Source organism: Beta vulgaris, chromosome 7 (genome assembly GCF_026745355.1).
Source record: "Beta vulgaris subsp. vulgaris cultivar EL10 chromosome 7, EL10.2, whole genome shotgun sequence".
In the NCBI taxonomy this organism is placed as follows: Eukaryota; Viridiplantae; Streptophyta; class Magnoliopsida; order Caryophyllales; family Amaranthaceae; genus Beta; species Beta vulgaris.
The window spans coordinates 54,848,283-54,862,371 of NC_079208.1; the positions used below are offsets into that span (position 1 = coordinate 54,848,283).

Below are 14,089 nucleotides of genomic sequence, written 5' to 3' on the forward strand. Positions count from 1 at the left end.
TTTCAAGTTCAGTTCTTCATAGTGATTTTTTTTGTATCTTTTTTTGTATTATTTTGCCTTTTATTTATATACGGAAAATGTGAGATTTGAATTTGCCTTTGTATGTTACAAAGCCATGTTTGCGCCTTTGCGGTTTGCCTTTTATTTTGCCTTTGTATTAGTTCTTCATTTAATTATAATAATTATAATTATATATAACAATCATAATTAGTTTTTTATGTGAGATCTGAATAATCAAATCATCTACGGTTTGTGTTCTAGAATCTAGCCTCGGATTTTACACTTTTACTTAAATTGAATAATAAAATTAATAAAATTTATTTATGTTAAATAATAAAATGATCTAGGGTTTGTGTTCTGGGTTCTCATAAGTTCTGTTCATCAGTTCATGTATGTTCCTATTATATTGGGCTTTTTTCTAGGTGCAAATATTTGGGTTTAGCCTTTAGGGCTTCACTATTTAGGACTTGACTAGGGTTTAGGGCTTGACTATTTAGGGCTTGACTGTTTAGGGTTTGATTGTTTAGGGTTTGTGTTTAGGGTTTCTGTTTAGGGTCTAGAGCTTAGGGTTTTTGTTTAGGGTTTGAGTTTAGGGTTTAGGGTTTCTGTTTAGGGTCTAGAGTTTAGGGTTTTTGTTTAGGGTTTGAGTTTAGGGTTGGGGATAAAACCCTAAACCCTAAACCCTAAACCCTAAACCCTAAACCCTAAACTCTAAACCCTAAACCCTAATTGTATATTAAATTGAACCAATTCTTTTATATTAAATTGATTAATTAATTCCTAATGTGACTGTTTTTTTTATGTGACATCTGAACATACATTTTGTAAACATGCTTAAACCTGCCCTAAACCCTAAATGTGAGATCTGGAACGTTTATTTTGTTATAATAATTATAGTTGTATATTAAATTGAATAATAAATTCATCATGTGACTGTTTTTTTAATGGGAGATCTGGAACATTATTAAACCTGACCTAAACCATTAAACTTGACTTTGACTCTTAAATCTGATTCAATAATAAACCCCACACATTACCGAACCCTAACCCTAGAATTCAATACGTTTGACTTGTTTTTCAGTTCATCCATTGACACTGAACTCTATTATTGAGTCGAATTCTTTCTCTGTTGATGAGGAAACTGTTTCTCCCCAAACCCATGACCCTGTCCTGTTTGGGAGGCGTACAGCTAAGGTTTGGCAGCACTTTACTTTGTTTAAAACAGAAGATGGTAAGATTTTTTCTACATGTAAGCACTGTAATGTTAAACCTATCGTGCTGAGGGAACACAAGGTACTAATAACCAAAATAAACACTTAGAAAAATGTGAACCTTACTTAAAAATTAAGCAACTTCAACCTGGGGTTCATTATGATCAAAAAACTTTCTGTCGTATATTTGCTGAAGCTATTATGTGTCATGGATATCCTTTTTTGATGGTTGAGCATGCTAAGCATAGAGAATTACTTTCTTACTTGAATCCTAATGTGAAACATATTTCTAGGAATACTATGCTTAAGCATTGTACTAATCAGTTTGCTGCCCTTAAAAGTCAATTAAAAATTGCTATAGGTAATTTAGAAGGAAAAATCTGTTGTACTTGTGATTTGTGGTCTGCTCTTAACAATGTTAGTTTCACTGTTTTGACTGCTCATTATGTTGATAACTCTTGGGTGCTACGTTCTAAAATTCTTGTTTTTAGACATTTTCCTGGTTCCCACACTGGTAAGGAGTTGGGTAAGTTTACTCTTGATTTGTTTGATGAGTGGAATATTAGAGATAAAGTGTTTTCTTTAACTTGTGATAATGCTACTGCCAATGATGTTATGATTCAAGAAATGGTTAGGGACTTAAATAGGACTAATATGTTGCCTTGTTCTGGTAAATTTTTTCATATTAGATGTGCTGCCCATATATTGAATTTGATTGTTCAAGCTGGTTTTAAGTTTATGGATAAAACTGTTACAAAGTTGCAACAAGTTGTTTCATATGTTTCTTATTCGAACATTAGGAAAGAGAGGTTTGATGATTGTGTTAAGTATGTCAACACTGGTTTTTCTGGTTTGTTAATTGGTGATGTTCGTACTCGTTGGAATTCTACTTTTCTTATGCTTCGTAGGTGTTTAGAAGCTAGGGAGGCTGTAGATAGGTATTGTTTGCTTGAGCATGGTTTAGATGTTTCTTTAAGTGATTTTGAATGGGAAACTGTCCAAAATGTTTGTGATTTTCTTGAACCGTTTTATGATATTACATGTCTTTTTTCTGGTTCTGATTACCCCACTTCTAACTTATATGTGGAGAATATTGTTTTGATTGAAAGTCTTTTGTATTATGCTCAAGAAAACCCAACTGATTCTATTCGTCTTATGGCGGCTCCTATGTATCAAAAATTTAACAAATATTGGCAAAATTATTCTCTAATTCTTACTATTGCTATTATGCTTGATCCCCGTTACAAAAAAAACTTTGTTCATGAGTTGTATGCTACTGTTTATTTGCCTGAAGATCTTAATGGTAAGGTTAAAGAAGCTGTTGATGCTTTTAGTGAGTTGTATATGCACTATGCTACTGTTTATTCTCACCTACAATCTTCTTCCACTACATCTTCTGTGACTACCGGTTCTGAGTCCTCCACTCCAAGTTTTGCAAGGTCACTTGCCCGTCCATTTAAGAAGGCCAATTTAGGAAAGGTTGGCTATTATGTGTATCATTTTAATCTATTAGTGATTGCTGTTTGGGAATAGTTTAGTGATATACTATTTACTTTGCTGTTTTTTAGAGTTTTGGTGCCAATGTTGCTGCTAGTAGGGGTGTTGAAAATGATATGGAATCATATTTCAATGCCCCACATGTTCCTCCTGACCAAGATGTCCACTTTGATGTTTTGGCTTATTGGAAATCTCATGTGACTGTTTATCCTATTGTGGCTCGGATGGCTAGAGATGTTTTGGCTATTCCCATTACATCTGTGGCTTCCGAGTCTTCATTTAGTATGGGGGGCAGAATTTTAACAAAGTACCGCACACGTTTGCTGCCCAAAAATGTTGAGGCTATAGTGACTTGCCAAAATTGGATATTTGGTTATTCTAAGGATGAGGATGAGGAGTCTCTTGAGGTTGCTAAGGATACGGAGCCTTTTGATATTGATTATGATTCAATCCCTTAAACTGTGATGTTTGTGTTTGATGGTTCATGCCTTCATGGCTGTTTTGGTGATGGTGGTTTGCTGGTTTTTTGTTTTGGCTTATTGTTGATGGCTGTTTTGGTGATGGTTTGTTGCTGGTTTTTGTTTTGGCCTATTGTTGATGGCTGTTTTGGTGATGGTTTGTTGTTGGTTTTTGTTTTTGCCTATTGTTGATGGCTGTTTTGGTGATGGTGGTTTGCTGGTTTTTGTTTTGGCCTATTATTGATGGCTGTTTTGGTGATGGTGGTTTGCTGGTTTTTGTTTTGGCCCATGTGGCTGTATTTTGGGTTTGGTTTAGTTGTTCAATATGCTTTTGCTTAATAAATTAATGTCCCTTGCGCAAAGATAATCGGAGTCCTATGGTTAGCGACTTTTTTTGCCTACATTTAACTTTACACAACTTGTTTTGCCCTTAGTGTCACAATGCATCTCTAAATTTTTGTTGTTGCCTTCATTGAACATGATACATACTTGGTTGGTATTGATGATGCTTGTGTCTCTTTGCTGGCTTTCTTGTTGTGTTAAGTTGTGTTGTCAATTAGAGTCGAGTGCTCGATGATGAGGTGAAATTTGTACCTGAGAGCTGTAGTTGTTCTTTCTCTTGTCTTCCACCTTTGCCCTATGGTTGTTAGCGACTTTTTTTGCCAACATTTAACTTTACACACTTGTTTTGCCCTTAGTGTCACAATGCATCTCTCATTTCTGTTGCTGCCTTAATTGAACATGATACATACTTGGTTGGTATTGATGATGCTTGTGTCTCTTTGCTGGCTTTCTTGTTGTGTTAAGTTATGTTGTCAATTAGAGTCGAGTGCTCGATGATGAGGTGAAATTTGTACCTGAGAGCTGTAGTTGTTCTTTCTCTTGTCTTCCACCTTTGCCCTATGGTTGTTAGCGACTTTTTTTGCCAACATTTAACTTTACACACTTGTTTTGCCCTTAGTGTCACAATGCATCTCTCATTTCTGTTGCTGCCTTAATTGAACATGATACATACTTGGTTGTATTGATGATGCTTGTGTCTCTTTGCTGGCTTTCTTGTTGTGTTAAGTTGTGTTGTCAATTAGAGTCGAGTGCTCGATGATGAGGTGAAATTTGTACCTGAGAGCTATTTTTTATATCAAATGTTTTAGATATTTTATTCTTTTTTGCTGTCTTATTTCCCACAAAAATCTGTCTTTGGTATTTATTTTTAATATTTACTTTTATTTAGAAATTTTTGAGTTTATAATTTCAGGTACATCAAGTGCAAAATCTGACAAAGGTAAGGGTAAGGTGATTTATGAGAGGGGGGGTTGTAGGAGATCTCATAGACAGAAATGTAGACGACTTAGTGAGGAAGGAAAAAAAGACCCTAAAGAAAATGTGTTTACAAAAGTGATAGTATGTGGTTTAGAGGCTGTCGGTGGTGGGGTACATGCTGGTGGTGTTGGGGTGCAGGCTGGTGGTGGTGGTTTGGAGGCTGCTGGTGGTGGGGTACGTGCTGGTGGTGGTGTCTTGGAGGCTGGTGGTGGTGTGAGGAAGGATGACTTGGAGATTTATGTAGAGGGTGAAGATGGAGAATTCACCCGATACCAAGTTTTTGAAACATGGGAACACACTCTCATTGATGAAGGTCATGAGATACCAATGAGCCCCATCAATGAGATGGAGGATCCCGAAGATCTCTCTTTTCTGCTTGTTCGAGGGGCGTATTAGTGGCTGCCTTGGTGTAGGATATTGGAATTTTTTGTACTAACTTTTTGCTGCTTTGTTGGGCCATGTAAATGATGATCTTTATGTAATTTTTTGCTTATTAGTAATGATAATCTAACTTGTTGGGTATTAGGAAATGTGGTAAAGGTCTAATGTTTGTAATGATTAATGGATGTAATGGATGTTGCCCCTTTTATATTAGGGTTGCTGATTTTGTAATGATGTTGGAAGCATGGAATGATTAATTGCAGTTTTTGTTCAATTTTAATTTTATATTTTTTTTATCTAATACTTTAAGTCTGATTTTATTTATTTTATTTCTAATATTTATTTAATACTAAGTAAAACAAATGTTTGATCGTTAGAGAGAGACGTCTTCACTATTTCTTTATTAGACATTAAAACATTAAGTTACAAGGACCCAACACGTTCAAACATTAAGTAAGTTTGATTTTATTTATTTCTAAAACATGTTATAATTTACATTTAACTTTAAAAATATTGTACTTTGCCTCATTTCTAAACAGAACCAATATAAATGGGCTGAAAATGTACATAATGATTAATTCAATTCAACTATTTACATAAATTTAAAAAAAGTCGGAGGTTAAGAATTAAGATACCTTAAAAAAATATAAGAAAGATAAAACTTGAAATAAATGGTAATCTTATTTCTTATACGTCTTCGGTCTTGCACCCCAAAAACAAATAAATGGTGTTGGGTCGGAATGGCATTGAGTCGGGTTTAGTAAGGTCGGGTGCTAACAGGGTTGGGTCGAAACTGGGTCGGTGATAGCTGGGTTGGGTCACAACTGGGTCGGTGATAGCTGGGTTGGGTCACAACTGGGTCGGTGATAGCTGGGTTGGGTCACAACTGGGTCGGTGATAGCTGGGTTGGGTCACAACTGGGTCGGTGATAGCTGGGTTGGGTCACAACTGGGTCGGTGATAGCTGGGTTGGGTCACAACTGGATCGGTGATAGCTGGGTTGGGTCACAACTGGGTCGGTGATAGCTGGGTTGGGTCACAACTGGGTCGGTGATAGCTGGGTTGGGTCACAACTGGGTTGGGTGGTAACTGGGTTGGGTGATAGCTGGGTTGGGTGAACTGGGTGGGTTTAACTGGGTCATTGGCGGGTGAAGTTGGGTGCGGGTCATTTTGGGTCGGAATCAGGTTGGGTCTGGGTCGTTATTCACGGGTGCAACTGGGTACGGGTACAACTGGGTCGGCCCAACTCAGGTTGGGTTACTAATTCCACGGGTTAAACTGGGCACGGGTGAACACTGGGTCGGAATGGGTCGGCTTTCCAACCGACCACTCTCGGCTCGGAACAGGTTGGGTCTGGGTCGCATGCGGGTTCACCCGTGAGTCGGCCCAGTTTTTGACACCTCTAAGTAAACCATAATGATTTGAAATTGGCTAACATGAACCATCATAGTGAATGGACATTGTGACAAATAAATAGTGGAAGTAAAGGAAAAATGACACGTAAGATGCATGCTACAACGCATACAAGATGCAAGACTTTAGATATAGATATCAATTAACCATAAAGATGGTCCTTCCAACTATTAACTAATAAACAAAGGAGCATAGGGCAACTATAGATAGAATAACCATAACCCGCAAATTATCTCCTATGTCTCTCCAACTAGCGATCTACACCAATACAGAATATATTTGACAAAAAAATTGGAAAACAAATGTTACCCTTCTACCAAGGAAAGGAAGAATGATGTTTTAGAAAAAACACCTAAGAATATCCAAGGTTCAATTATTATATAAGGACAAAGAAGAAGAAAAAAAACCTCCAAACAATATGGGTTGATGACAAAACACTACTCCCTCCATTCCATAATGTATGAAGCAATTCAAATATCTAATTCTAAATATTCAAACTTTAGTCGCCTTATCTTAAATTGCATTTTTAAGTATTGTCACATTTATCTTGAGAGATACTTTTTCCGTAGGAGTAGACTTTTATAATATGTCGCCGAATCTCAAAAGTATTTACACTATATACATATTGTTATATTCATCTTGTTTATATACTTCCTCCGTTTTTTTTCAACTCCAATGTAAAAAAAGAGAGGGCCTCATGTGATTGAAGAGAGATAGAAACTTAGATATTAGGTCTACGATTTTCCTTTGAAATAAAGATAATCATAACTCTCGGAAAATTTCTCAATCATTATTCAGCAGGGTTTTATAATTCTTTCAGCAGCCATAGTTCAATAGTTATGCAAGATGAACATAGCAATGCAAAGAAGTCAATAAACTTTCAACAAATCTTACAAAATTATGAGGTATAAAACAAAAAGGCATTTGCAAAATTTGACAATTTTTTCAATTATCTTTCCACCCAAAACTGGCACAGGTCACCGTAGCCAAAACATCAGATTAAGTGGTTCCTTTAGAATGATTCAAAGAGCTGATTCCTCTATTTCAAAGATGACAATCTAGCTTTTATTAAATCAATAAAACCAAGCATTATCAAGCAGTTTCTGACAATAAATTCTAAATAAGTATTCAGAAATTTGCAAAGATTTAGGCGCAGGTTTAAAAGAATTCCAACAAAAGAAGTACACAATTGTACAAATCTAAGTAGCACACTAGCAAATTATGAAAACAAGAGGACATATACATACCCTTGACTGCTATCTTGAGTAGGACGTCTTGTCTTGGAATGCCATCTGTTTTCTTTGTTTTCGTATTCAAAGTTGATGAAGAAGCTACAGTCTGCTCTTAGACATAGGGAAACACAGCAAAATAAGGAATTCTGGAGGTGAATCAAACGACTATAAAGCAGGTGTTAAATTATTGAACCTGCACAGGAGCTGCCAGAGCAGCTGCCACATCTGCATTCTGGAACAGTTGATACATGTGGCTGCAGAGACGATGATGCAAATCTATGTTCCGAATCCCCATTCATGTCTAATATTGAAACAACTTCTGAGACAGAAGTGATTCTTTCTGTAGAAGGCCCTAAACTGTCACCACCTGTGGATCTGCGCCAAAAAAATTGATTATTCCTCAAAAGACAGTGAATTTATACAGAGATCCATAAAAAAAGACAATGCAAAATATGAATGAATGAACCAGGGCTAACAGAAACATAGTGATTGAACCACGATCATAAAGTAACGATATGACTCAAAGTTCAAAACTGAGATGAAGTATTACAGAACATGCTTTAATTTTCTTTTAATAACATGAGAGAGCATTCCCTAATGACTTGTTAAGGATGAACCTCCCAAAGTTATCCTGTAGCTACAAGATGAGACATTTTTTAATTGTTCCCCAATTCCTGGCTTCCTGCTTAGAATTTTTGTTAGGTCTGTAATATATGTGTGGATTTCTTGAGGACAAAGATGAAATAAGGATAGCCAAGTAGCCAACACAGACTTCAATTCTACATAGCAAATAGCATTGTACAATCAAGCCACTAAAATCAGGCTCGATAGGAACATAAGACATGCATATTCAATTTTAAAAAAAAAAACTATTCAATGAATTAACTCTTAGCCATAACAATGTATACATTGGAAAGCTTTCTTTTTTCATTGATACATGATGATAATGCTTATTTCTCTAACCATACCACTAGCAAATTGTTGACATCCCATAAATCCCAAGTCAGTAAACCATCTGTTGACATCCCATAAATCCCAAGTCAGTTGCCCCACATTGAACAAAAGGAGAATGATAAGCAATTCTTATAACTTCCAAGAGTCCCCTCAAAAAAAAAAAAAACTTCCAAGAGTTACTCCACATTAAACTTTAATTGGCATTATAAGTGGTCCAAACTCTCATCCACTGATTAAATAATTCATTCTAACCTTCTGATACTAGAACACCATTACTCGATTTGAGATCATAAACCTCCAGAAAATTGGTCAAATCAACATAAAAATATATCCAGAGTATTATACGCATGTATAACATATGATCTTACACATAGAAGTATAGAACACAAAATATAGATTCTTGGGTGAAAGAAGTTCAATCATATACTTAAATCAAATCTTAATTTTTCAAAAACCCAAAATAAAAAAAATCAGAATCTAACAGCAAAACCTACAACCTAAGAATCAACGAAAATTTTCCAGTAAGCCCTTAATAATTTAGATCTAATTAACATTAAAATCACATCTTAAACTGCAGAATTTCAAAAAAAAAAAAAACTACTCATGGCTACGCAAGGTTATTATCAACATCTTCAGTAGATAATAGTTTGCAGGCCCTCCTTATTTTCTCAGGCCTATTCATGGCTATAATCGTGATACAACCAATGCATAGTCAGTAAATTCATAGAATGGCAAGTAAAGAAAAATCTAGCATATGTTGCACAATCACAGCCTTTCCACAATAAGGTTGAGCAACGAGTTAGGTTGTTAGGACTAACTACTCAGATACGAACGAACGAAGCAATGTATGGTCAATATAACCAATACTTTGCTTCTTAATCGACTGGTGGCCAGAAAAAGCTTCACTTGGCTTGCTAGACTTGATCAAATGATGTTAATTGCTAAGTGAGCCTTAGCCATATGCAACAATAAGGGCTAGTGTAGCTCAAACTATCAGCTTTCTAAATTCAAAAATACTTTTGTTCCTTCTATTAAAACAAACAAGGAAACCCAAGCGTACGTTAATGACACAAACATAGAGAACTAATCCCTTCACCAGCTACTTCAAAATTTACAGGACTAAATAACAGCAACAACATACAAATAATTATATAATGATGAAAATAAAAAGAACAAAAATTACGGCAGTTTAACAATGTATTTCATGTACTACAAAGGCACAAAAGCAATAGACCTACGCTCCACACCAGCCTTGACCTCACCAGTCCATAGTATATTTCCAGTTTCCATACAGTTCATTCCTCCAACAAAAAAAAAAGGTTCAAAAGCACTTTAACAGGAAAATTATACTCTTTTCCAACCCATCAATTCACCACTTCCCCAAAAAATAAACACACATTTTTACTATATGACAAACTATTTTAGTAGTTTTTAGCTTGCATTAAAACCAAGTCTCATAAAAATCCTAACTTGCAAAAGAATGCAGGAGATTAACCATGAACTGCATGTTCCTAAAAGCATTCTGAACTCTAAAATCTTCTTTACGATACAAATATGCAAGAAAGACACTTTTCTCCTCTGAAGACAAAGCACCAACATTTGAAGGAGCAACAAGCAAGATAGGAAATTTAAAACACCATTAAGGGTTAACTGATAGATGTAAAGAGAAAGAAGTAAAACAAGAGGACACATAAAGAACAAGAAACAGAAGGAGGTGTAAAGAAAAAAAATTATGAGGATAAAAAAATTAAATAAAACTTCTCTGACTTGGACTTTTTCAGAACTGACAATGAACTGTTTTTCAGAACAAGATGCGAGACTTTAGATATAGATATCAATTAACCATTCGAAAGTACGTCAGAAATTAAACTTACAATACACAATATTGATGGTTGCTTCCATTGTGTCCCCAGTGAGCACCCATATCTTTATTCCATAAAGTCTCTATACGAGCAGGTACTCCTTGAAGCTTATCTTCAATACAAGTGCAGCGGATCAAAATATGATCTTTTCTATGAGGTAAAACACCTGCACAATTCAAGAATCAGAGCAATGACTCTGACTCATCAACTAATTGAATATCCACGAAAATACAATTTACACAGAGAGGTCATAGAATGTAAACTACTACAAAACCCTAACAAAACCTCTCTCTTACTGTGAATCTGTGATGCAGGATCTGCTACCAATCATTCTTATGACAGCAAATCACATGACCGCAAACCAAAAAGACAATAACCAGACGAATAACAATACATGACAGAAGTGACAACATCTTAAAAGATATCCAAGTCTACCAACCAATCCAAACCCCCAAAACAGGAACCAGATGAAAGCAGCAGCCAAACCCGAGTTTGATTGAAGTTATGCAAAGAACATTATAATAAATTTGCAACATGTAACATCACATTTTGATAAAACAGAAAGGATTAAGTAGTAATGTATAACCAGAGTTGTAAAATCTGGAAAAAAAATAGTAGAGTCAGCTACTAACCCAACCCGCACCCAAAACTGGAGGACTCAAAACTGATATGAACAAAAAGTGACCCAATCTGTACTGATCAAAGAAAAACCATGAAGATATGACAATAGAAAAGCCAATACATTAATTGACCATAGACCTGAATTGAACGAACTCAATGAGATCCAACCTGAAAATAAACTGACCTCGAAGAAAATGACCGGTTTTCCACCTCTATACCACATCTACACTGAACTAGAAAAGGCCTTAACAACCATAAGAATATCAGTAAGATAACACACGAGAAAAGAAATGCGAAATGATTTAGAACCTGAACTAGAAAGAAACGATGTATCCCTTAAAAATGGAATGAAATCAATACACTAAGCATGTCATTGATTACAGCCACTAACAGACAGCATTTTGTGATTTTCTTGACAGACCAGAGACTTATTTCATAGACAAAATTTAGAGAAATGCATTTCATACATTATTAATTTACTCAATTTTATTATATCGTACTCCTTCTGTCCCCCCAAATAATTTCCAAATTTGTTTTTCCTAACTCAAACTTCATAAACTTAGACATTCGTCCAACAAAAAAAAATAAAATAACATTCACTAACTGGGTGAATTCAAAATTCCTATCTTAAGATAATAACAAAAAAGAAACAGATACCAAGTTATCAATCCAACACAGAAAAAGATTGAACAACATAGTAAGTTCAAAAATTCAATCTTAAGATTATTAAAGAAAAAAAAAAGAACAAACAAACAAAATTCAGTCTTAATCAAGATTATCAACCATCTTTTATATTTAAAATTATAACTTTTATTTAAAGAGAAAACAATAAATTGTACAGAAATACAGTAATTGTATACAAAATTGATAAGATAAAAACAATTCTTTTAAGTGGAAAATTAACTGAAAACCAACCCATCTTTCATAGATTATCAAGTCATCAACCTTATTATCATATATTCGAATATAAAGCACCAATTTTTGAACTTTGTCAGAATATCGTAAAAACCCAGACCTATAACAAATCTCAAAAATTAAAATCAAAAACATTCTAGATCTACAACAAACAAAATAAAAGAAGGGAAATTACCAAAATCGCCGACATCACACATGATGAATAATATTATTGGGAATTGAGGATGAAGATAAAATGAAGTTTATCTTTCTCTCTCATCTTCTAATCGCCGAATTAATGTTTACAGAGAGTTTGAAAGTGCAGAGAGAGCTTTGCATTTTGCAACGGTAACTTTCTAAGTTCTAACGGTCGGAATTTTGGGAGAAGATGAGCAGTAGAAGATCTTCCCATTATTCCCTAAAAAAAATCTGCATATTATTGATTATTTAAGTAGAGGGTTTTTATTTATATGAGTGTCGAGAATTGGTTGGTAAAAAATTAAAAAAAACCCTAGCCTCTCTCTTTCTTTTTTCTCTCTAAAACCCTAGCCTCCCCTACTTCTTCTTCATCAGTTAGGGGCTGCCATGGATGATTTCATCCATGGTAAACCCCCTTTTTTCCTTTTATTTCAGTTTTTAGTTTATTTTCTTGTTTTGTTGAATAAATCAGTATCTCTTTATGAGATTTCTTCAAACCCTGTTATGGGGTTTTTAGTCTTTGTTGTGGAGATCTCCTTCTCCTCTATGGGAGTTGTGATGTGGTTGTTTTGTTTTTAGGTATGAGAAATTGTTCTTGTTGGTTGAAGTTCAAAACTCAACATGAAGGTATTGGAATCTCGGATGCGGTTAACATGGCTCGATCAAGAAGGCTCTTCCCAAACTATGTCAGAATGATAGACTTCCTCATCAATAGCTGTTTGATTCAGCAAATACAAGGGGGCTGCGCTGTATTGCTCGATCTGGTTCATTATAGTTTCTTCGAAGACGAATTTGATTTAACCTTGTTTAATTGTATCTTGTTTTTCTTTAATATCTATTGTAGATGCCGTTTGGCCTTCAATTAATGAAATTTCTCTTTCAAAAAAAAAAAAAAAAAAAAAAGTAGAGGGTTTTTATTTCCTAAGTTCTAACTTTCTAAGTTCTAAAAAGGGTTTCTATTTCATGGGCATGTTGGTAATGTAAATGGGTTCAAAAGAAATCTTGAATATTTATATGACCCATTTAATAATAACCTATTTTTTCTTATTACGGGATCATGTACTCGTGTTAAATTTTGTCGTGCTCAAGTAATAGAACATAACTAGTTATTAGGTCAGGATTATATCCTGGGCATAGAAAATTTTCATTTGCTAATATTATATTGAAAATGATAATAAATATAATTTGTCTAGTGGTTAAGACTTTAATATATAACCTTGAAATCATGAAATGAAACCCTATACTATGCAATTTGTAGTTTTTTACTGTATGTGGATTACATTGAGTAAAAATGTCTTTAGCGAGAGCGGCACGTGGCATCGTTACTCGTTTAGAAATGTCTTTTAATATATAAGTGTAGATATGGATATTTGTGGGTAGTCGGGGATGAAGCTACTGGGGGTTTGCGGCCTAACTTCGCCGCCCATGTATTTCTAAAGTGACCCTTTATAGGATTTTATGTTATATCTTATTAAATTGTCTATATTATTCTTAGGATTTTTATTGGCGAAACATTTTTCATGAATGCAAAAAAAATTCCTTTGATCGCTTATGGACTATATCAGCTTTCAGATGTTGTCATTACTTTTCTTTTTATTTTTCTGAACTTGAAATGTGGGGAAGTGTCTCAAAGAAGAAACAAAATATGGTCGTTGTAATTGGTTTTGTTAATCGAGGATTTGTAAGTAGCGGTTTGTCGTAATTATTCAGGTCAAAACACATATATATTTTCTTTCATCAGCTTCAACTTAGAAGAAGTACATCAATGGCTTTTGCTAGGAATGGTCTTGTATCATGATGATGCTCGAAAATTTTTGGTTCAATAAGCCATATCCTGGATGTGAATGAAGCTTTTTTAGCGCTCTGATATGCTTGAACTAAATTAAGAACTTACTTCTATTTTGACTTCGCACTGTAAGTGATATTTGAACGTTTTTCAAGTGTTTTTATATCATAAATGTATTGTGTTCTTACAATGACTCGACAAGCTAGGTGTTTAATGATTTATTTGACATATTTAATGATTTATCATTTTATTGCGAGTGAACT

At 34.7% G+C, this 14,089-nt stretch overlaps 1 protein-coding gene across 2 annotated transcripts; it reads right to left on the reverse strand.

Annotated features, from left to right (window-relative positions):
• Nucleotides 1–7,321: 7,321 nt before the first annotated feature.
• LOC104899851 (hypothetical protein) lies at nucleotides 7,322–12,310 on the reverse strand. 2 transcript variants are annotated; one of them, XM_010687134.4, is made up of 4 exons: nucleotides 12,039–12,310; nucleotides 10,340–10,439; nucleotides 7,705–7,886; nucleotides 7,322–7,617 (listed from the first exon to the last, which is right to left on the reverse strand). In XM_010687134.4, exons 1-4 carry the CDS (start codon nucleotides 12,058–12,060, stop codon nucleotides 7,499–7,501), a joined length of 423 nt encoding a protein of 140 aa, XP_010685436.2. In that variant the 5' UTR covers nucleotides 12,061–12,310; the 3' UTR covers nucleotides 7,322–7,498. The 2 variants fall into 2 exon arrangements, with proteins under 2 accessions (XP_010685436.2, XP_010685435.2); XM_010687133.4 differs by having other exon boundaries at nucleotides 10,340–10,493; nucleotides 12,039–12,299.
• Nucleotides 12,311–14,089: the final 1,779 nt, after the last annotated feature.